Source organism: Spea bombifrons, chromosome 9, assembly GCF_027358695.1.
Source record: "Spea bombifrons isolate aSpeBom1 chromosome 9, aSpeBom1.2.pri, whole genome shotgun sequence".
Lineage (NCBI taxonomy): Eukaryota > Metazoa > Chordata > Amphibia > Anura > Pelobatidae > Spea > Spea bombifrons.
In genome coordinates, this window is record NC_071095.1 from 16,336,118 (window position 1) to 16,359,843 (window position 23,726).

At 54.7% G+C, this 23,726-nt stretch overlaps 1 protein-coding gene across 1 annotated transcript in view; it reads right to left on the minus strand.

The window, feature by feature from the left end:
* The window catches only part of ASH1L (ASH1 like histone lysine methyltransferase), a 39,505-nt gene that overhangs the window by 2,470 nt on the left and 13,309 nt on the right, over window positions 1-23,726 (minus strand). Inside the window, exons 3-19 of the mRNA XM_053474569.1 lie at window positions 14,448-18,354; window positions 13,093-13,170; window positions 7,375-8,074; window positions 7,106-7,291; window positions 6,921-7,015; window positions 5,880-5,953; window positions 5,477-5,522; window positions 5,254-5,362; window positions 4,956-5,162; window positions 4,481-4,627; window positions 2,632-2,740; window positions 2,179-2,340; window positions 1,692-1,786; window positions 1,368-1,516; window positions 1,127-1,279; window positions 991-1,045; window positions 298-430 (exon numbers count right to left, since the gene is read on the minus strand). Of these exons, the coding sequence (XP_053330544.1) occupies window positions 298-430; window positions 991-1,045; window positions 1,127-1,279; window positions 1,368-1,516; window positions 1,692-1,786; window positions 2,179-2,340; window positions 2,632-2,740; window positions 4,481-4,627; window positions 4,956-5,162; window positions 5,254-5,362; window positions 5,477-5,522; window positions 5,880-5,953; window positions 6,921-7,015; window positions 7,106-7,291; window positions 7,375-8,074; window positions 13,093-13,170; window positions 14,448-18,354 (6,405 nt within the window). The remainder of the gene's footprint in view (window positions 1-297; window positions 431-990; window positions 1,046-1,126; window positions 1,280-1,367; window positions 1,517-1,691; window positions 1,787-2,178; window positions 2,341-2,631; window positions 2,741-4,480; window positions 4,628-4,955; window positions 5,163-5,253; window positions 5,363-5,476; window positions 5,523-5,879; window positions 5,954-6,920; window positions 7,016-7,105; window positions 7,292-7,374; window positions 8,075-13,092; window positions 13,171-14,447; window positions 18,355-23,726) is intronic.

The following is a 23,726-nucleotide window of genomic DNA, read 5'->3' on the forward strand; positions in this document are numbered from 1 at the left end:
CCCCCCCGCCTCCGCAAAGCTCCCCCCCGCCTCCCCAAAGCTTCCCCCCTGCCTCCGCAACGCCCCCCCACCTCCGCAAAGCTCCCCCCGCCTCCGCAAAGCTTTCCCCCCCGCCTCCGCAAAGCTTCCCCCCGCCTCCGCAAAGCTCCCCCCTGCCTCCGTAAAGCTTCCCCCCCTCCGTAAAACTTTTCCCCACGCCTCTGCAAAGCTCCCCCGCCTCCGCAAAGCTTCCCCCCCGCGCCTCCGTAAGATCGTAAGCTCCCCGTCACATGCGGACTCCACGGCGGACGGACTCACCTCAGCGTTGCGAAAAACCTTCAACATGTCGGCATCGAACGCCTCAACCGTCTTGTAATATCCGGTGAGAATCTGCTTCTCGATAGTGAGCAGGTCCAGGGGGTCGGACACCTTCTCGTAGTAATAGGGGTTTCTAGAGAGAATAAGCAAATCGGCTTCAGGGACACGCGCTACTAGAGCGCACGACGACGGTCTCTTCCCAGCAGAGAAAGCGGCCTTCATCAAACCGTCTCCTAGACAAAGAGGCCGCTGACACGGACCGGACGAACATGCGTATCACAGGCCCCCTCAATAACCTCAATAAGCCCCCACATATGACCTCTATATGCAACCTCATATACCCTCAATAAGCCCCCACATATACCCTCAATAAGCCCCCACATACCCTCAATAAGCCCCCACATATACCCTCAATAAGCCCCCTCATATACCCTCAATAAGCCCCCACATACCCTGAATAAGCCCCCACATATACCCTCAATAAGCCCCCCTCATTTGACCCGAGTAAGCCCCCCTCATATGACCAGAGTAAGCCCCCTCATATGACCTGAATAAGGCCCTCCCAGTGCAGCATCTACGTCAGGTTTAAGGGATCAGGTCACATGACCCACCGGTCAGGTTCATGCACCGGAGACACAGAGACTCGACGCAAACAGCAAACGCGCCGAAGCTCGTAGCCTCCGCGCCACTTACTTTTTCTTGGGTGGAAGACTGAGCAGAGGAGACACCAGGCCCCGACCGGAGGAATCTGTATGAGAAGATAGGAGCCGCGAGTGAGCCCGTGGCACCAGCACTATGGGGGCCCCCGATACCCCCGGGGAACACCCACCTTTGTAACAGATAATGCCGTCACAAATCTCTTTGAAGATCTGCGCCAGACGGGCCGTCCTCGCGATCTCGATGTTCTCTTCTGCTGCCGCTAACCGTCTGGTACGAACGGAGCGCGAGGTCTGCAGAGCAGCAAACTGAGTCATGAAGACATCTGCAAAAACCAGACAAAGATGGCTGCTCGCTGGTGTCCTCTCCAGAGCAGAGGGAGCACAGAAAGCAGCCCCCGGCGCCCTGCTCACCAGACTTGATGTTACCGTCGTCCCGGCAGATGCCGTTCCAGCGGCTGTACAGAGACGCTTGATGGAGGTCGTTCTTGGCATCCTCGTGACGCTGACGGATCTTGTCCCAGTTTCTCACGAGGAAAACGTGATGCTTCAGCACAAAGTTTCTACAAGAGACATGACAAAGAATGGCGTGTGAGGGGGCTATACTCAGCAGGGGGGGCTATACTCAGCAGGGGGGGCTACACTCAGCAGGGGGTGGCCAGCAGAGCAGCCGGTGGAGCAGGGGGGCGGCCGGCGGAGCAGGGGGGCGGCCGGCGGAGTAGGGCGAGCGCCCCTTACCTCTCTCTGTTTGACATGGGCTTCATGTGGAGCTGCGAGCTCAGCCTGGTCGGGGTCCCCACGGCGTCACTGCGATCTTCTGGAGCATGACCTTTCTGCAACACGGATAAATTAGTGATGTTTTGGGAATCTTCCGTCCATACGTCTGAAGAGAAGTCTTTGAGGGACGTGAGGGAGCATTCGGGGTCTAAATGACCCGACTGTGAATAGCCCCACAGGGCTGCAAACAACCCCGTCACAAGTTACCCTCCGCTACATTTATAATGGCGGACCTACGGCATCCAACGCCTTCTTCACAGCTCTATGGAGACCCCACTGAAGATCACCAAAGGAAAAGAGGGTTCCTTCTTTATGACACTGCCCTCAACCGAGATCTGCACCGGAGCAGGACTCGGAGTACAATAAGCGTTTCTCTCACATTCATAAGACAATAGGAGGCAGCACTGGGCCGAGACGCCCCCTGGGGGTAACTGCCGCTGCCACATACCCTCTTGTTCAGTCTGTGCTTGGACTTGCGCTTCTCCTTGGAGCGGCCCGGCCTCCGGTGAGCACACAGCAGCTGGTTGGCCTTGTTGGGCTGACCGTTCATCCTCTGGCTCTTGCCTCCAATGATGCCCCGGCACTTCTCAAAGCCACACTTGCAAAGTTGCTGGAAGGATTGAGAAGGATTTGTTTCTTGGCAGACACTAATTGGCCCCACATTTCCGAGTATTTATGGAATATGCTCTCTGCCCCTATCTAGATAACAGGGTGTTTACGGCCCAGGCTCCCTGCCAGCAGGAGAAACGTACAGCCCCAGGGACGAGCCCATTACTGCCCATCGTGCTGAATAGAGGAATACACGCTCCCGGCCCGCAGACACGCTCCCGGCCCGCAGACGCGCTCCCGGCCCGCAGACACGCTCCCGGCCCGCAGACGCGCTCCCGGCCCGCCATGTTACCTGCTTCTCCGTATTGAAGGAATGGAAGTTGTAATCGTAAGTCAGCTCCGTCCCTGCAGGCATATCCTTCAACGCGTACAAACCGATCCGGTACACGCCATTCACAGACCTGAATCACAACAAGACCCCTTAGTCAAGCATATGCACCAGTACCAAGCCTGCGCATGGTGAGGCCTACAGAATACACAGGTCATGAACCAAGATGGGATGAGGGGGGACATGTTGGTGTAGATGAGAGATGGGATGGGGGACATGTTGGTATAGATGAGAGATGGGGGGGACATGTTGGTGCAGATGAGAGATGGGATGGGGGGACATGTTGGTGTAGATGAGAGATGGGATGGGGGGGATGTTGGTGCAGTAGAGAGATGCGATGGGGGGGATGTTGGTGCAGTAGAGAGATGGGATGGGGGGCATGTTGGTGCAGATGAGAGATGGGATGGGGGGACATGTTGGTGCAGATGAGAGATGGGATGGGGGGGACATGTTGGTGTAGATGAGAGATGGGATGGGGGGGCATGTTGGTGTAGATGAGAGATGGGATGGGGGGACATGTTGGTGCAGTAGAGAGATGGGATGGGGGGCATGTTGGTGCAGATGAGAGATGGGATGGGGGACATGTTGGTGCAGATGAGAGATAGGATGGGGGGGCATGTTGGTGCAGATGAGAGATGGGATGGGGGGACATGTTGGTGTAGATGAGAGATGGGATGGGGGGGACATGTTGGTGCAGATGAGAGATGGGATGGGGGGGATGTTGGTGTAGATGAGAGATGGGATGGGGGGACATGTTGGTGCAGATGAGAGATGGGGGGGACATGTTGGTGTAGATGAGAGATGGGATGGGGGGACATGTTGGTGCAGATGAGAGATGGGATGGGGGGGCATGTTGGTGTAGATGAGAGATGGGATGAGGGGGGACATGTTGGTGCAGATGAGAGATGGGATGGGGGACATGTTGGTGTAGATGAGAGATGGGGGGGACATGTTGGTGCAGATGAGAGATGGGATGGGGGGACATGTTGGTGTAGATGAGAGATGGGATGGGGGGACATGTTGGTGTAGATGAGAGATGGGATGGGGGGACATGTTGGTGCAGATGAGAGATGGGATGGGGGGGCATGTTGGTGTAGATGAGAGATGGGATGAGGGGGGACATGTTGGTGTAGATGAGAGATGGGATGGGGGACATGTTGGTGTAGATGAGAGATGGGGGGGACATGTTGGTGCAGATGAGAGATGGGATGGGGGGACATGTTGGTGTAGATGAGAGATGGGATGGGGGGACATGTTGGTGCAGATGAGAGATGGGATGGGGGGGCATGTTGGTGTAGATGAGAGATGGGATGAGGGGGGACATGTTGGTGCAGATGAGAGATGGGATGGGGGACATGTTGGTGTAGATGAGAGATGGGGGGGACATGTTGGTGCAGATGAGAGATGGGATGGGGGGACATGTTGGTGTAGATGAGAGATGGGATGGGGGGACATGTTGGTGCAGATGAGAGATGGGATGGGGGGACATGTTGGTGCAGATGAGAGATGGGATGGGGGGACATGTTGGTGTAGATGAGAGATGAGATGGGATGGGGGGCATGCTGGTGCAGTAGAGAGATGGGGGGCACGTCGGTGCAGATGAGAGATGGGATGGGGGGCACGTCGGTGCAGTAGAGAGATGAGATGGGGGGCACGTCGGTGCAGATGAGAGATGGGATGGGGGACATGTTGGTGCAGTAGAGAGATGGGATGGGGGACATGCTGGTGCAGTAGAGAGATGGGATGGGGGGCACGTCGGTGCAGTAGAGAGATGAGATGGGATGGGGGGCACGTCGGTGCAGTAGAGACTTGCCATTTCTGCATCTCGCAGTTGGGGTCACAGCTATGGTTTATGAAGCGGGCCTCGTTTCCCATGCGGTAGCTGTCGATCACCATGCCGCTGTCTAGGCTCAGACAGTAATGGTCGCTGTGGTTGTGATACTGTTCAATCATTCTGTTCCTGCGAGGAGGCACAGGGTAAAAGGAACGTTACATACAAGCCTTCAACAGGCATGCGCAGTCCTGCAGTCACAAAAGCCTCATTTCACTCACAACGCAATGGAATATTCTGCTGCTGGCTATGGTGATCACTTTTGCTCTTATTACACTGAATAGCGTAAGAGGACTTTTCACAGACAAGAAGATATGCGCGGCAGCGGCCCCGACGGAAACGGACAAACTGTCTGCCCCCCCCGGAAAGAGCACACAAGCGGAGCCGGACTCCAGCGGTAAATGAACAGGCACACAGAAGTGGGGTTACTGTTTGAAGGGACCCCCGTGGCTCTTACCGGAACTCCTGCTCGCTGACCACCTCTCCCAGGTATTCAATGATGAACTGAGAGGCTTTTAGGGGCTCCTTGGTGCGGATGCCCCAGCCTTTGCCCTCCGCCCGGAATCGCTCCAAACACTGGACCCATTCGTGCCTCTGGATCCGCTGGTTGTTGCATTGGTCACCACACGGGCACGTGTTTGGGGAACACTCGGCAAAAATCATGCTGTCGGGGCAGACGTGTGGAAGCCGTTATGAGAGCCGCCAAGTTCAATCGAGACAGGGGTCAATTAAACCGAGTCGCTCGGGTCCCTTACCGGTTCAGACAGTCTTCCACACAACCCTTCTCTTCGCCGGCCTCTGGACTTTTGCAATTACATGTCGTGGCTTCATAACCGGAAAAAGGTTTAACGTCCACATAGACATCTTAAAGACAAAGCAAAGGCAGCTACTCACCGGGAAAGACACTCATCGTAACGCAGAACGAAGCAGAGCGCAGACCGGCTCATCGTTTACGGGGGGCAGATAGAAAGAACTTACTGGAACGGATTTTCTTGTACAGCGGAACGTCTGGCTTCTTGTATAACTACGAGGATAGAGAGAGAGAGACTCTTACATTCTCTGACATACGCCGCTATCACGGAGGGGTCTCGGTAATCGTACATAGGGTCAGCACGCTCCCACCTTAACCCATCTGCTAATTAACAAGCTATCTAGATGGGGTAAACTTCGCAAACCCTAAACGGGGCAAACGTTTGGATGCTTGGCATAAACTTCCCCTCCGTGCACGAGGAGCCCAGAGAACGGTCGCTAGCCATATATGCGAATTCTCACGGGGCTCTGTCTAAAAAGGGAGCGAACAGTAAAGGCCTGTGTGACGGCAAGAGAGCTCCGGGGTCCCAGGACCCCGCTCTCACAGAGACCACCGAGCCGCTTTACTCACCTGATTGTGCTTCCACTGCCAGAGAATATCGTAGGGAAGCTGGAAGTCGCTTCTTCGCTGTCTCAGGTACTTCCCTGTAACACACAAGCAGAGAGGTGACATCCGAGAAGGAAAAGCAGCAAATGCAACTCCAGCCCCTCTGCTAGAGAAGCGCAAGCTGCGGGACAAAGCGCGAGCCACGGTAACGCAACGTATTCACAAAGAAAAGCCATTTATAGTCATTAACCGTCAGGACGGACGTGTAGAAGCCCCTGTCCCGGAGGGGTAGTTCCCCCGCAACAGCCCAAACCCCCCCCCCCCCGAGTGTGCAACTTGGCCTGCCAGCCACCAGAAGGAAACGGAATCTGAACAGCCAACTAAGAGACTTTTCCCAGCCTGGCTTTCTGGCAGCTGCCAGGGAACAGCTCGGCTGCGGGAATTTGTTTTCTATGCGATGAGCTAAGCGAGCGCAACAAAAGCCTCTTTCATGAGCTCTGGCCAGGAGCCAAAGAGACGCCGAGCGCTCCACACGTCAGAGAGCCGGTCCTCGCACGGAGACCGACGAGCTCTGGCCAGGAGCCAAAGAGACGCCGAGCGCTCCACACGTCAGAGAGCCGGTCCTCGCACGGAGACCGACGAGCTCTGGCCAGGAGCCAAAGAGACGCCGAGCGCTCCACACGTCAGAGAGCCGGTCCTCGCACGGATACCGACGAGCTCTGGCCAGGAGCCAAAGAGACGCCGAGCGCTCCACACGTCAGAGAGCCGGTCCTCGCACGGAAGACACGCGTCCATCACCACTGTCACAATGACATATCAGCAACGAAGGTACTGGGGGCATCCCTTTAACCCAGCCTATGGATGGCACGGGGGGGGCATCCCATTACCCCAGCCAATGGATGGCACAGGGGGGGGGCATCCTTTACCCCATCCAATGGATGGCACTGAGGGGCATCCCTTTACCCCAAAAGATGGCACTGAGGGGGGCATCCCTTTACCCCAGCCGAAGGAAAGCACGTGGGGAGTTTTTTAGCATGGTGCCAAGTTCCCGGTTGCGATACTCACCAATGTGGATGGGGGCCGGCAGCAAACCATACTCGTGCTCTCTAGGGATATACTCCAACTTCTCCTTCTTCAGCTGCATGAGCCGACTCTTAGGACTGAAGACGAGAACAGGGAGAGACTCTTTACCTGCTGGACGTGGCGTACGAGCGCAACGCGTTACCCTTCCGTTCCCCACCGTCACTCACTCTACTGCTTTGTAGACGTCGGAGAACAGTCCGGCCTTCTGGAACTTTTTCTTGGGAGGGCGCGCTGCTTTTTTCTCTCGCTGGATGACGGAGGCAGCGTCCGGTGCAGGGACCCGGTCAGGGTTTTCATGGCTCCCACTAACCTCGCGAAGCACGGGGCAGCCGCTGTCAGCCGTCACCATAAAACTACAACAAGAAGGAAAATAACGTGTAGAAAGGACTCAAAAGGCTTCCCGTACCGTATAGATGCCGTATGCGTCCAGACCAACCTGCTGCCGTCTCTGTACCGCGCGCTGTCCGTTACCGGTCTCTGCCGCTTGGTCGCCTGCTCCTCCGCGCTCGTCTGCTTCCTCTTCCAGCCTCGCCCGTGTCCCTCTCGCACGCTAAGACTCTGAACCACGGCCTCGATGACGTCAGTGACCGTGTCCGCCCTGACGCCTGGGCCTTCCCTGACGGCCGCCGTGTCGCTAAGAAGCGGGGAGCCCTGCGCGGCCTGTACGGGGAGGGCAGACTCCAGGGGGTACTTCCGCGGCCTCCCCGGTCTCCTCTTCACAAAGTTATTGCCCGTGCGCGACTGTCTCTGTAACTTCTTGGCTTTCAGGATCTTATTGACGTGGTCCATGTTTTTTTTGGTTGCCAGAATTTTGCCGTAGTTGTACATCCTCCGGGCCTGTTTGTGCATGGCCTCCACCACGCTCCTCTTCAGGTGGTGAGGAGGAGAGCAGCTGCCAGAAAGCCGCCGGCCGTCGGGCGAGGGGTCTGCGGGGGACGCCGGGATCAGCAAGCTCTTTTCCCGGCTGTGCATCGTGGCAGCGCTCGGCGATGCGGGGAGCGACGCGTTAGCAGTGAGGACGCCCTCTGTGTCCACGCCGCCATGCTTTTCACCGAGTGCCGTGCGATGCGGCAGGCTGTCCGCGGACTCCTCCAGCGATGAAGAAAGTCTCCCTCCTCGCGAAGGAACCACCATCACTGCGAGCGACACAAAGAAACCACGTCAGGCGTTACACGCGGGTACAGACGGTACAGACGTTACACGCGGGTACAGACGTTACACGCGGGTACAGACGGTACATACGTTACACGCGGGTACAGACGGTACATACGTTACACGCGGGTACAGACGGTACAGACGTTACACGCGGGTACAGACGTTACACGCGGGTACAGACGTCTGAGATAAACCGCGCCAGCAATGGCCGGCTCCAGATCTATCCGTGGCAGCATTCACATTCTGACAGCGGCTCCACGGCTGTGAATTAGATCGCGCATGTTCCTAAACTGGCTGAAATATTCCTCTCCTTGACCATAAATTCCAGCGCTGTATACAGTAATATACCTCCCCCCAGCGCTGTATATAGTAATATAACCCCCCAGCGCTGTATACAGTAATATAACCCCAGCGCTGTATACAGTAATATAACCCCCCAGCGCTGTATACAGTAATATAACCCCCCAGCGCTGTATACAGTAATATAACCCCCAGCACTGTATACAGTAATATAACCCTCAGCACTGTATACAGTAATATAACCCCCCAGCACTGTATACAGTAATATAACCCCCAGCACTGTATCCAGTAATATAACCCCCCAGCACTGTATACAGTAATATAACCCCCAGCACTGTATACAGTAATATAACCCCCCAGCGCTGTATACAGTAATATAACCCCCAGCGCTGTATACAGTAATATAACACCCAGCGCTGTATACAGTAATATAACCCCAGTGCTGTATACAGTAATATAACCCCCAGCACTGTATACAGTAATATAACCCCCAGCACTGTATACAGTAATATAACCCCCAGCACTGTATACAGTAATATACCTCCCCCCAGCGCTGTATATAGTAATATAACCCCCCAGCGCTGTATACAGTAATATAACCCCCCAGCACTGTATACAGTAATATAACCCCCCAGCACTGTATACAGTAATATAACCCCCAGCACTGTATACAGTAATATAACCCCCCAGTGCTGTATACAGTAATATAACCCCCAGCACTGTATACAGTAATATAACCCCCAGCGCTGTATACAGTAATATAACCCCCAGCACTGTATACAGTAATATACCTCCCCCCAGCGCTGTATATAGTAATATAACCCCCCAGCGCTGTATACAGTAATATAACCCCCGCGCTGTATACAGTAATATAACCCCCCAGCGCTGTATACAGTAATATAACCCCCAGCGCTGTATACAGTAATATAACCCCAGCGCTGTATATAGTAATATAACCCCCCAGCGCTGTATACAGTAATATAACCCCCAGCGCTGTATACAGTAATATAACCCCCAGCGCTGTATACAGTAATTTAACCCCAGCGCTGTATATAGTAATATAACCCCCCAGCGCTGTATACAGTAATATAACCCCCAGCGCTGTATACAGTAATATAACCCCAGCGCTGTATATAGTAATATAACCCCCCAGCGCTGTATACAGTAATATAACCCCCAGCGCTGTATACAGTAATATAACCCCAGCGCTGTATATAGTAATATAACCCCCCAGCGCTGTATACAGTAATATAACCCCCAGCGCTGTATGCAGTAATATAACCCCCAGCACTGTATACAGTAATATAACCCCCAGCGCTGTATACAGTAATATAACCCCCAGCGCTGTATACAGTAATATAACCCCCCAGCGCTGTATACAGTAATATAACCCCCAGCGCTGTATACAGTAATATAACCCCCAGCGCTGTATACAGTAATATAACCCCCCAGCGCTGTATACAGTAATATAACCCCCAGCGCTGTATACAGTAATATAACCCCCAGCGCTGTATACAGTAATATAACCCCCCAGCGCTGTATACAGTAATATAACCCCCCCAGCGCTGTATATAGTAATATAACCCCCCAGCGCTGTATATAGTAATATAACCCCCCAGCGCTGTATACAGTAATATAACCCCCAGCACTGTATACAGTAATATAACCCCCCAGCGCTGTATACAGTAATATAACCCCCAGCACTGTATACAGTAATATAACCCCCAGCGCTGTATACAGTAATATAACCCCCAGCGCTGTATACAGTAATAGCCCCCCAGCGCTGTATACAGTAACATAACCCCCAGCGCTGTATACAGTAATATAACCCCCGCGCTGTATACAGTAATATAACCCCCCCAGCGCTGTATACAGTAATATAACCCCCGCGCTGTATACAGTAATATAACCCCCCAGCGCTGTATACAGTAATATAACCCCCCAGCGCTGTATACAGTAATATAACCCCCCAGCACTGTATACAGTAATATAACCCCCCAGCGCTGTATACAGTAATATAACCCCCCAGCGCTGTATACAGTAATATAACCCCCCAGCACTGTATACAGTAATATAACCCCCCAGCGCTGTATACAGTAATATAACCCCCCAGCACTGTATACAGTAATATAACCCCCCAGCGCTGTATACAGTAATATAACCCCCCAGCGCTGTATACAGTAATATAACCCCCAGCACTGTATACAGTAATATAACCCCCCAGCGCTGTATACAGTAATATAACCCCCCAGCGCTGTATACAGTAATATAACCCCCAGCGCTGTATACAGTAATATAACCCCCAGCACTGTATACAGTAATATACCTCCCCCCAGCGCTGTATACAGTAATATAACCCCCCCAGCGCTGTATACATTAATATAACCCCCAGCGCTGTATACAGTAATATAACCCCCCAGCACTGTATACAGTAATATAACCCCCAGCGCTGTATACAGTAATATAACTCCCAGCACTGTATACAGTAATATACCCCCCAGCGCTGTATACAGTAATATAACCCCCAGCGCTGTATACAGTAATATAACCCCCCAGCGCTGTATACAGTAATATAACCCCCGCGCTGTATACAGTAATATAACCCCCAGCGCTGTATACAGTAATATAACCCCCCAGCGCTGTATACAGTAATATAACCCCCAGCGCTGTATACAGTAATATAACCCCCCAGCGCTGTATACAGTAATATAACCCCCCAGCGCTGTATACAGTAATATAACCCCCAGCACTGTATACAGTAATATAACCCCCAGCGCTGTATACAGTAATATAACCCCCAGCGCTGTATACAGTAATATAACCCCCCAGCGCTGTATACAGTAATATAACCCCCGCGCTGTATACAGTAATATAACCCCCAGCGCTGTATACAGTAATATAACCCCCAGCGCTGTATACAGTAATTTAACCCCAGCGCTGTATATAGTAATATAACCCCCCAGCGCTGTATACAGTAATATAACCCCCAGCGCTGTATACAGTAATATAACCCCAGCGCTGTATATAGTAATATAACCCCCCAGCGCTGTATACAGTAATATAACCCCCAGCGCTGTATACAGTAATATAACCCCAGCGCTGTATATAGTAATATAACCCCCCAGCGCTGTATACAGTAATATAACCCCCAGCGCTGTATGCAGTAATATAACCCCCAGCACTGTATACAGTAATATAACCCCCAGCGCTGTATACAGTAATATAACCCCCAGCGCTGTATACAGTAATATAACCCCCCAGCGCTGTATACAGTAATATAACCCCCAGCGCTGTATACAGTAATATAACCCCCAGCGCTGTATACAGTAATATAACCCCCCAGCGCTGTATACAGTAATATAACCCCCAGCGCTGTATACAGTAATATAACCCCCAGCGCTGTATACAGTAATATAACCCCCAGCACTGTATACAGTAATATAACCCCCAGCGCTGTATACAGTAATATAACCCCCAGCGCTGTATACAGTAACATAACCCCCCAGCGCTGTATACAGTAATATAACCCCAGCACTGTATACAGTAATATAACCCCCCAGCGCTGTATACAGTAATATAACCCCCCAGCGCTGTATACAGTAATATAACCCCCCAGCGCTGTATACAGTAATATAACCCCCAGCGCTGTATACAGTAATATAACCCCCAGCGCTGTATACAGTAATATAACCCCCCAGCGCTGTATACAGTAATAACCCCCAGCGCTGTATACAGTAATATAACCCCCAGCACTGTATACAGTAATATAACCCCCAGCACTGTATACAGTAATATAACCCCCAGCGCTGTATACAGTAATATAACCCCCAGCGCTGTATACAGTAATATAACCCCCCAGCGCTGTATACAGTAATATAACCCCCCAGCGCTGTATACAGTAATATAACCCCCCAGCGCTGTATACTGCAATATAACCCCCAGCGCTGTATACAGTAATATAACCCCCAGCGCTGTATACAGTAATATAACCCCCAGCGCTGTATAAAGTAATATAACCCCCCAGCGCTGTATACAGTAATATAACCCCCAGCGCTGTATACAGTAATATAACCCCCAGCGCTGTATAAAGTAATATAACCCCCCAGCACTGTATACAGTAATATAACCCCCCAGCGCTGTATACAGTAATATAACCCCCCAGTGCTGTATACAGTAATATAACCCCCAGCGCTGTATACAGTAATATAACCCCCAGCGCTGTATAAAGTAATATAACCCCCCAGTCAGCATTGACAAAAACCTGGTTTCCCCTTATTCTGTCCCAATAAACCCCCTTTATCTGCAGACCTGGAGCCGCCATTGCTGTCAGTCATGTGATTTTTGGGGTGAGCTTCCCGGCTCAGTTTCTCCGTATACTTTCAATAGTCAGCGAGTCCAACATGGTGATCAAGACCGAGTCATTCTATTGTTTCCCGCAGGCAGTATGATAAGGAGTCGGGGGGGTTTAGTAGATCGGGGCTCAGATAACAGAGTGAGATACAAACGGCTGATATGCAGCTGCCTGAACACGTTATATTATGGGGCAAAAACTACAACTGGGGCAAAAAAGGAAACGATGCAATATTTGTGAAAATGTTTTAATCTGACACGAGGAATAAACATTCACCCAAATATCAGACTGGAAGTGAGTAATCCCTCGTGACGGATCCCCGTCGGGCAGCATGCAGAGATTACCGACCTGCCGGTGCCGCGCTCTCAGACGCCGTCCTCCTGCGCGACGGGCTCTCCGACGGCCTCAGGGTCCGCTCCTGGGGGGCTGGGGAAACGACAAAACGGAACAGACTCCTGTGACTCTATCCCCTGCTGTGTATTACACCAACCGTCAGGGGGCCTAACGCCCCTGCTGTGTATTACACCAACCGTCAGGGAGCCTAACGCCCCTGCTGTGTATTACACCAACCATCAGGGGGCCTAATGCCCCGGCTCTGTATTACACCAACCATCAGGGGGCCTAATGCCCCGGCTCTGTATTACACCAACCATCAGGGGGCCTAATGCCCCGGCTCTGTATTACACCAACCATCAGGGGGCCTAATGCCCCGGCTCTGTATTACACCAACCGTCAGGGGGCCTAATGCCCCGGCTCTGTATTACACCAACCATCAGGGGGCCTAATGCCCCGGCTCTGTATTACACCAACCATCAGGGGGCCTAATGCCCCGGCTCTGTATTACACCAACCATCAGGGGGCCTAATGCCCCGGCTCTGTATTACACCAACCGTCAGGGGGCCTAATGCCCCGGCTCTGTATTACACCAACCATCAGGGGGCCTAATGCCCCGGCTCTGTATTACACCAACCATCAGGGGGCCTAATGCCCCGGCTCTGTATTACACCACCTGTCAGGGGGGCCTAAAATTGAAGAAAACAATTCTAGTATGCATTGTTTAGAAAGGAGAGACCGCAGTGGCAGATGTGAAGCGCATCGTCCCCACCGCAGCCAATCCGTGGAAGGAGACAGTGCCCGCTGGGACTACTTTCTGTGCACCCGCTGTCTTCTTAGGGCCCATGGGGAGTATATGGCGCATGCACTGGAGTATATGGCGCATGCACAGGGGAAAGCTCTGTCGCCTTCTTCCACACGTCGCAACCTTACATTTGAAGCAGGTATCTCCGATACAATTCCGCGGATGAAAGAGCGTTCCGGTACCTCATGCTGGAAGCCATTCCCCAATAATCCCCCCCCCCCCGCGGTGTCTGCAAGGTCATTGGTGCCGGACAGACCCCCCCCCCCCCCGGGGCAGTTTCTAGCTATTAATAGCCCTGCGCGTCAACCTGGCAGAATTGTATCCAACGGCTCGTACTCAGCCCTTTCCCTTACGCCGGTCATACCATACACACGCTACACGTATCCCGACGTGTGCTCAGCCCAGCGAGCCTCAGCCGCCGGTCACACATCGGAGCCACGGCTGCCGGGCACAGAACCAGCGGTGGATGATGATTAGCGGGCTCCCCAATCATGGTGAGAATGCGGTGTCTCTTCCCCGATACTACGCCCCACACGCACACGCGAGAGAAGCAGAGCTGTCCTACCTGACACGCCAACGGGGACCCTCTCACCGGAGGGCGGCCGCTCCTTCCTCAGACATCGATTGAAGGAGTTCTCAGCGAAAAAGCCCGGGCCGTCGTGTAGCGGCTTGCGTCCTGTGCCGGGGCTGGAGACGCCGCCGGCCCGGCAGCTACCCATCGCGCTGGCGAAGATGTTTGTATGTTCGTCGCCACTCGGCGGCTCCGAGCAGGGAGTAAAGCCACCGAGCGCAAGGTCCGTCAAGTCGTCAGAACAGTCTATCTGCAACGGAGTGTGCAAGCCCAAAGGCAGCGAGCCGCACTCGGACTGCTCCCTCCGTGACCACTGCTCATCTTTACCTAATAAACCCTTAGCGGGGGACAGGTGGGCGCAGGACAGGTGACAGCGGTGCTTCTCTTTATGTTTGTACCGGTTAGCCATGGCCTCCTTCCCGAACTTGTAGCGTTTTAAAGACTCCAAAACCGTCCTCGAGGAGCTGACCCCGGACAGCTGCGGCTGCTCCGCCGAGCGGTGTTCGCGGTGCTTGTGCCGGTGGCGGTGCTTGTGTTCAACCATCCAGCCGTAGGCCACTTCCGGGGGGACGCTGGGATAGGTGCCGACAGACAGGAGAGGCGTCCTGCCGGCGGCGAGGAAGGCCTCCTGGCGGAGCAGTTTGTGTTTCTTCTTGTGATACTTGGCGGGATTGAGGAGGAGATGTCCCGTGTGCATGTAAGACGGAGGAGGAAGGGGAGCGGTGAAGGAAGGTGAAGGAGGAGGAGGAGGAGGGTAGATGGTTGGCGGGTACCTGCTATAATATCCTAGGCCGATAGGGGTAGCAGCGATGGGAGAGGCAGAGTAGGACATGCCGTACGAGGGGTAAAAGCCGCTGCCAGACAGAGGAAAGCCAAGGCTGTGCATGAAAGGCACCTCGGCCATAGTTTCTCGCATTTTAGGGGGTCTCCCCCTCTTCTTCTTCAGGTCGGGCTTCCGGAGGTAGTGCAAGGGATCCAGCGGGAAGGTGGGATGGCTGTAGAAATGGTTAAAGTTGAGGCGGAATATGGTGGGCAGCAGGTCCCGAGGGATGTAGTGGTGACTACGATGGGTTATTCGAACCTCACTCAAGCGACTGATCAGCTCCTCAAGCTCTCCCAAGAAGCCTGGGTCCTGGCGGCTGCGCAGCTGGGGGTACTTCTTTTTGCGTTTCCTCTTTTGCCTCTTTGTTTTATCGTAGCCGAGGAAGTCGTGGCTCCTGTGCTTGCACTTGTGCTTGTGCTTTTCTTTAAGGCTACTCAAGACAGCCGAGTTCTCCGGGGGCAGCAGAGAGAGGTGCTCAAAAGAATGGCGCCGCCGCTTCTGCCCGCAGAGCTTCTCGGCTCTGTCCGAAGTGCTGTTATTGTCGGTTCCGATGCCGCTGTCACTGGGAACGGTCTCGTCGCTGTGCGACTCGCTAATGGGCGAAGGAGTGGCTTCTTTAAGCAGGGCCAGGTCGCTCAGGTGGGTGGGGGAATTTGGCAGCAAAGCAGGGGGAGACAGCTGCCTGCTCTCCTTAGAGACTTTCCTCATAGCGAGCGTTTGAAGGAAGCTGCCCTGCCTGGAATTCACGTGTAAATAGGGCAGCGAGCTGGGCTCTACGAAGCTGGCATCGCTGCCCACCGGGCTCTGGGCACCACTGGCTCCGCTGACGGGAGAAGGAAGGCTGTCGGGACTCGACGTCGCCGGAGATATTAAGGGCGGCCCGGTCTGACTCGCCACGTTCGTGGTTTGCTGGTTGGATTTTTCCAGCGAGTCCGCGCCGGGAAGGGAATCCAACATGGCCTTGGGCTTGCGTCCTCTCCTCTTGCCTATGTAAATAGTCCCCTTCTTGCTCACGTTTATCTGCTGGCCCAGCTTGGAAGTAAACGTGGCTGCGAGGGTGCAGGCGGCTCCCGGCAGCTTGGACGGGGCTTTCCCTGGGCTCGCTTGCTCCGCTGCGCTGGACAGGATCTGGTTGAGAAGCTTCTTCCTCTTTATGGTCTTCATCTTGTTTATCTTGCAGATAATGGTTTTCACCATTTGCCCGTTGCTTTTCTTGGCGGATTTTCTGTCTGGCTCCGAGCACGCCACTTTTAGGTTAGAAGGCTCCAGATCCTTGGGGTTTGAAAGCTCGCCGCTTTTAGGTCTGTCCCCGGGAGCGAGCGTCATGCCCGGGCTATCCGCGCAGACAAAAGGGGCGACCGAGAGAACCGGCGGAGTCCTCGTTAGCGGAGGCGCCAGCGCCCTCCGAGGCCGGCCTCTCTTCCTAGGAAACGGTGGCGCTGGCGTATTTTGCTTCAAAGAGGGCATCTCCACCTCGGGCACGAGAACCGGCGGTCCCTGGTCTTCTTTCGACGAGACGAATTTGGAAGTTGGAATTTTTAGAGCCCTTTTGGGCAGACCGTCCAGCCGAGGCATGCCGTCGCTTCCAGAGCTCCCTCGCTTGGCTGTACGACCTGCAAAGGCGTCTTTAGGACAGCATGCGCTGGTGTAGGTTCCGTGGGTACCGTAAAGTCGTTGTGTTGTTAACTTAGAAGGAGGGCGTCCCGTGTCAGAAACGCACGCTTTGGACAGTGCTGCCACTTGGCCCAAAAACGATATCTGCCCCATACACTTTACCGGACTTGGCTGTTGAGGCTTCTGTTTTGAGTGAGAAACGCGCTCCATGAGGCCGTGCCCCGGAGGCTCTCTCGATAACTGCCCTGGGCTCTTGGACACTACTTTAGTCCACCGGGGCCGTTTCCCTTTCCTCTTTTTCAGCTGTCTGGCCTGGGCAGTTGCATTCACATTTTGGGCGCCGCGCATTGTGTCGTCCGCCGCGCTGCTTAACTTCAGCAGCTGCTTTTTGCGAAGGAGACTGGCGAAACTGACGACGGAAGGGTTTGTTTTGTGGCTACCCGGTGCCACCGGCTGGATGGGCTTTTTCTCCGGTACATGGGCTCGGGGGGGCAAATGAGTTCTCGTAATATCATTTTTAGATTCTTTACAACCCTTATTGCACGTTAAAAAATCAGAGTCGGCGCTGCGATGAAAGGTTCTGTGTTCGGGGACGTACTGGCTCTTGTCGCTGGCTTCGTGAATACATTCCACCTGATCGGGGGCAGAGTTTAAGTGCAATGAATCGGAGGGACAGCTGGGGGTATTCACACTGGGGCTTCTGCTAGAGGATGTCAGACACGTTGCCGGGGCCGGCGAAGGCAGGTTCCCCTCGCCGATGGCACTGAAAGGCGACACCGCAGTGGACGCTTCCGATGCGACACCCGCTCTATAGTCCAAGGAAGTGCAATATACAGGGAGCGGCTTCTCCTGCGCGCTGGCGTCAGGGACGCCTTTCTCTCCAAGCAAAGGTTTCTCCTGCGGGAGGGAAGTCCGCTCACCGAGAACGTCCTCACCGGTCGCCTCTTTCCCGACGGCCGGCTTCTCCAGGGTGCTGCCCTTGGCTTGACGTACATTGCCCCTGTCAAAGGTTTTGCTGCTCATCTTATTGGGTAAAAGCTCTTTTTCAATGCCCTCCAGGGAGCCGCCACGTACAGAGGAAGAGGTCTTCAAGCGCTCTACAGCAGGACGGACAGTCTCAGCGGCAGAAGTCCCGTCTTGGGGGAGCGCAGCGTGACAGGCCGAGCCGCTTTGTCTTTTGGCTCGGTTCTTGGAAGACTTGGAAGGAGGGCAGGTAGCTATGAGCTGAGCGAGCTTCTCGGTGACGCTGGTGCCGTTGGCTGGCGCTCTGTCCTTTAAGTCAAGGTCTGTTTTATTACCGGGTGCGGATAACGAAGTCTGTGTCTGAGCCGTTACTTCCGAGTGCAAAGGTGAAGAGTTGGTGGAGCTGGAAAGCTTGTCTTCCCGCGAAGGATGGAAGCGCTCCCCCTTTTGACAGTCAAGCTTCGGGTCGTCTCCAGAGGCCTTGCGAGCGTTGGAGGCATCCTAAAGGAAACACAGAATTAGAAGCTGAACGCACAACTTGCAGACGTCACAGCCAAGACAGGTGTGTTTTCTCAGGGATATGAAGACCACCCCGCGGAGCCCCCCGCACCAACATCCTACGCTACCTGTTGCAGAGTAAGAGAGGCCGTCCTCCCGTCACACACAGCTTGAAGCCACGCCATGACCCCGCTGCTGCCCTTACTAGGGCTCGCAGGCCTTGGGACGAGCGCTCTCTGTTTTATTAAATTAAGGAGGCATTTCCCACGTGAGTGCGGGGTGCGCGTGCCTGTCTGAGCAGCACCGAGCCGCCGGAGGGGATGCTTTTGTACAAGTGCTTTCATCCAAAGAGCGAGCGATTGACAAACGCCTGAGTGGAGGGTGAGATCATTAGCCTCACATTCCATTCCGGGGATTACCTCCAGCTGGCTCCCGGGGGAGCTCTGTTAGCTACGACAGCCAATCAAACGCAGCTTACAGAAGAGTCAAACTCTGCCGGAGGAGAAACAGAAAGAAAATGGCAGAAAGGGGAGGGGAGGCGACGAGCAGCCGCCACCGCCGCCGACAGACCCAGAGACACTGCAGCCCTGGAGCGTTACTTCCCCTGCTCTCCACGCTCGGGTACCGCAGCTGCCGGGGAGGCTCTGCGCGTGGCTGCGTACGGCACTGTTTACTCACACGACGGCTGCAGGTTAGGGAAATAAATGTAGGCCCGTGTCTGCTCGCGGGAGGGGAGATCGTGGCTGCCTGCTTTGTGCACAAGCGATGAGGGCGAAAAAAACACCAGTATAGAGGAATGTGAAGCTTAAGCGGAATTTGCATAACAGCAACGGCTGCCATGGAGAGCCTGGGCTGCGAGCCAGCGCCACACTGCACTCTCCCCTCTCCGGCACCCTGCCACACTGCACTCTCCCCTCTCCGGCACCCTGCCACACAGTGCCACACTGCACTCCCCTCTCCGGCACCCTGCCACACTGCACTCTCCCCTCCGGCACCCTGCCACACTGCACTCTCCCCTCCGGCACCCTGACACACTGCACTCTCCCCTCTCCGGCACCCTGCCACACTGCACTCTACCTATCCGGCACCCTGCCACACAGTGCCACACTGCACTCTCCCCTCCAGCAACCTGCCACACAGTGCCACACTGCACTCTCCCCTCCGGCACCCTGCCACACTGCACTCTCCCCTCCGGCACCCTGCCACACAGCGCCACACTGCACTCTCCCCTCCGGCAACCTGCCACACTGCACTCTCCCCTCCGGCACCCTGCCACACAGCGCCACACAGCACTCTCCCCTCCAACACCCTGCCACACAGTGCCACACTGCACTCTCCCCTCCGGCACCCTGCCACACTGCACTCCCCCGCCCGGCACCCTGCCACACTGCACTCTCCCCTCCGGCACCCTGCCACACAGCGCCACACTGCACTCTCCCTATCCAGCACCCTGCCACACAGTGCCACACTGCACTCTCCCCTCCGGCACCCTGCCACACTGCACTCTCCCCTCCGGCACCCTGCCACACAGCGCCACACAGCACTCTCCCCTCCGGCACCCTGCCACACAGCGCCACACTGCACTCTCCCCTCCGGCACCCTGCCACACTGCACTCTCCCCTCTGGCACCCTGCCACACTGCACTCTCCCCTCCGGCACCCTGCCACACAGTGCCACACTGCACTCTCCCTATCCGGCACCCTGCCACACAGTGCCACACTGGACTCTCCCCTCCGACACCCTGCCACACAGCGCCACACTGCACTCTCCCCTCCGGCACCCTGCCACACTGCACTCTCCCTATCCGGCACCCTGCCACACAGTGCCACACTGCACTCTCCCCCCCGGCACCCTGCCACACTGCACTCTACCTATCCGGCACCCTGCCACACAGTGCCACACTGCACTCTCCCCTCCAGCACCCTGACATCATGGTCCAAACCCGCACCCTGCCCCAGTGTGACGTAACGGCCCCTATCCCCATACGGCCCAGTCTAACACCTAGTGAACATTGTCTGGGTTTAAATAGACTTTACTGCAGACGCTGGTAAAACAGCCTGTGTTCGGCTCCCCAGTTCTGCTCCGGACAGCACTTACTGGCCTGTCTCGCCCGGTAGTAGGGCCTACACACTCTGCCCCTCACTGCCCACCATACCAACCCGCTTAAGAGGGTCAATGGAAGCTCCAAAGACAGCTCGGAGAGGCCTTGTTTTACGAGGCATACAACCACAGAGTCCGCACAATCACTCCCAACGCCTACAGCCATATTACTTGCTCTTTTTAAGATCCCATAACTGGGGCCGATAGCCCACATTCTTCAGACGGGCCCTAATCACCAGCTCGTGGCCGGACAGTCTGCTGTACATCCATCACAGATCATAGATTCCCACACTCGCTCACCACGAGCAAAGCCGCCCAGCGCAGCAACGGGCTCGGTAACGCCCAACAGGCCGCCATGTCACTAAACAGGGTAGCTACGCAGAGCTCCATTTACTGCTAAGCGTGAGCCCCTTCTGCTACTGAATCTTCACAATGATAACACGACCGGCCAATAGGAGAGACCCTCTGTGACCGGTCGCCCAAGCTCCCGGAGAGCTGGAGGAAGAGGCACAAAGCTCCAGTCACCCCTCAGGAATCAGCCGAAAGAGTCCATGGGCCGCTCCATCACCTGCTCCGGCGAATAAAGCTGGACGGTAACTTTAGCAGTTGGCGTCCTGTACCTGGAAAGGTGCGCCATTCAGGTTGTGGCTTCCTCGCTCCTCTGAAGGAGATCTCGTCTTTCAACATCACCCAATCACCTCTAATGCACAATTCGAACACACGCACCAACAAACTCCCGCCTGTATCCTTCCACTGAATTAGGTCAGCCGTCACCATGGAAACCACTAGGCAAAGCACACAGGATACAGACTATTGCTAAAATTTCTTCATCACAGCTAAAAATACCAGTATCTACCGACAGCACGGCAGAAAGACTGGAGAGATGTCTACTACGCCAAGGGTTAAACTATCCCATTGTCAAGCCTCAGGGTTACACGCTGCCATATCCCCCCATATCTCAGGGTTACACGCTCCCATATCCCCCATATCTCAGGGTTACACGCTGCCATATCCCCCATATCTCAGGGTTACACGCTGCCATATCCCCCCATATCTCAGGGTTACACGCTGCCATATCCCCCCATATCTCACGGTTACACGCTGCCATATCCCCCATATCTCAGGGTTACACGCTGCCATATCCCTCATATCTCAGGGTTACACGCTGCCATATCCCCCCATATCTCAGGGTTACACGCTGCCATATCCCCCATATCTCAGGGTTACACGCTGCCATATCCCTCATATCTCAGGGTTACACGCTGCCATATCCCCCATATCTCAGGGTTACACGCTGCCATATCCCCCATATCTCAGGATTACACGCTGCCATATCCCCCCATATCTCAGGATTACACGCTGCCATATCCCCCATATCTCAGGGTTACACGCTGCCATATCCCCCCATATCTCAGGGTTACACGCTGCCATATCCCCCATATCTCAGGGTTACACGCTGCCATATCCCCCATATCTCAGGGTTACACGCCTCCATATCCCCCCATATCTCAGGGTTACACGCTCCCATATCCCCCATATCTCAGGGTTACACGCTGCCATATCCCCCATATCTCAGGATTACACGCTGCCATATCCCCCCATATCTCAGGGTTACACGCTGCCATATCCCCCCATATCTCAGGGTTACACGCTGCCATATCCCCCCATATCTCAGGGTTACACGCTGCCATATCCCCCCATATCTCAGGGTTACACGCTGCCATATCCCTCATATCTCAGGGTTACACGCTGCCATATCCCCCCATATCTCAGGGTTACACGCTCCCATATCCCCCCATATCTCAGGGTTACACGCTGCCATATCCCCCCATATCTCAGGATTACACGCTCCCATATCCCCCCATATCTCAGGGTTACACGCTCCCATATCCCCCCATATCTCAGGGTTACACGCTCCCATATCCCCCCATATCTCAGGGTTACACGCTGCCATATCCCCCCATATCTCAGGGTTACACGCTCCCATATCCCCCCATATCTCAGGGTTACACGCTCCCATATCCCCCCATATCTCAGGGTTACACGCTCCCATATCCCCCCATATCTCAGGGTTACACGCTCCCATATCCCCCCATATCTCAGGGTTACACGCTCCCATATCCCCCCATATCTCAGGGTTACACGCTCCCATATCCCCCATATCTCAGGGTTACACGCTCCCATATCCCCCCATATCTCAGGGTTACACGCTGCCATATCCCCCCATATCTCAGGGTTACACGCTGCCATATCCCCCCATATCTCAGGGTTACACGCCGCTTTATCCCCCCATATCTCAGGATTACACGCTCCCATATCTCAGGGTTACACGCTCCCATATCCCCCATATCTCAGGGTTACACGCTCCCATATCCCCCCATATCTCAGGGTTACACGCTGCCATATCCCCCATATCTCAGGGTTACACGCTCCCATATCTCAGGGTTACACGCTGCCATATCCCCCCATATCTCAGGGTTACACGCTCCCATATCCCCCCATATCTCAGGGTTACACGCTCCCATATCCCCCATATCTCAGGGTTACACGCTCCCATATCCCCCCATATCTCTGGGTTACACGCTGCCATATCCCCCCATATCTCAGGGTTACACGCTCCCATATCCCCCATATCTCAGGGTTACACGCTGCCATATCCCCCCATATCTCAGGGTTACACGCTCCCATATCCCCCCATATCTCAGGGTTACACGCTCCCATATCCCCCCATATCTCAGGGTTACACGCTCCCATATCCCCCCATATCTCAGGGTTACACGCTCCCATATCCCCCCATATCTCAGGGTTACACGCTCCCATATCCCCCCATATCTCAGGGTTACACGCTCCCATATCCCCCATATCTCAGGGTTACACGCTCCCATATCCCCCCATATCTCTGGGTTACACGCTGCCATATCCCCCCATATCTCAGGGTTACACGCTCCCATATCCCCCATATCTCAGGGTTACACGCTGCCATATCCCCCCATATCTCAGGGTTACACGCTCCCATATCCCCCCATATCTCAGGGTTACACGCTCCCATATCCCCCCATATCTCAGGGTTACACGCTCCCATATCCCCCCATATCTCAGGGTTACACGCTCCCATATCCCCCCATATCTCAGGGTTACACGCTGCCATATCCCCCCATATCTCAGGGTTACACGCTCCCATATCCCCCATATCTCAGGGTTACACGCTGCCATATCCCCCCATATCTCAGGGTTACACGCTGCCATATCCCCCCATATCTCAGGGTTACACGCTC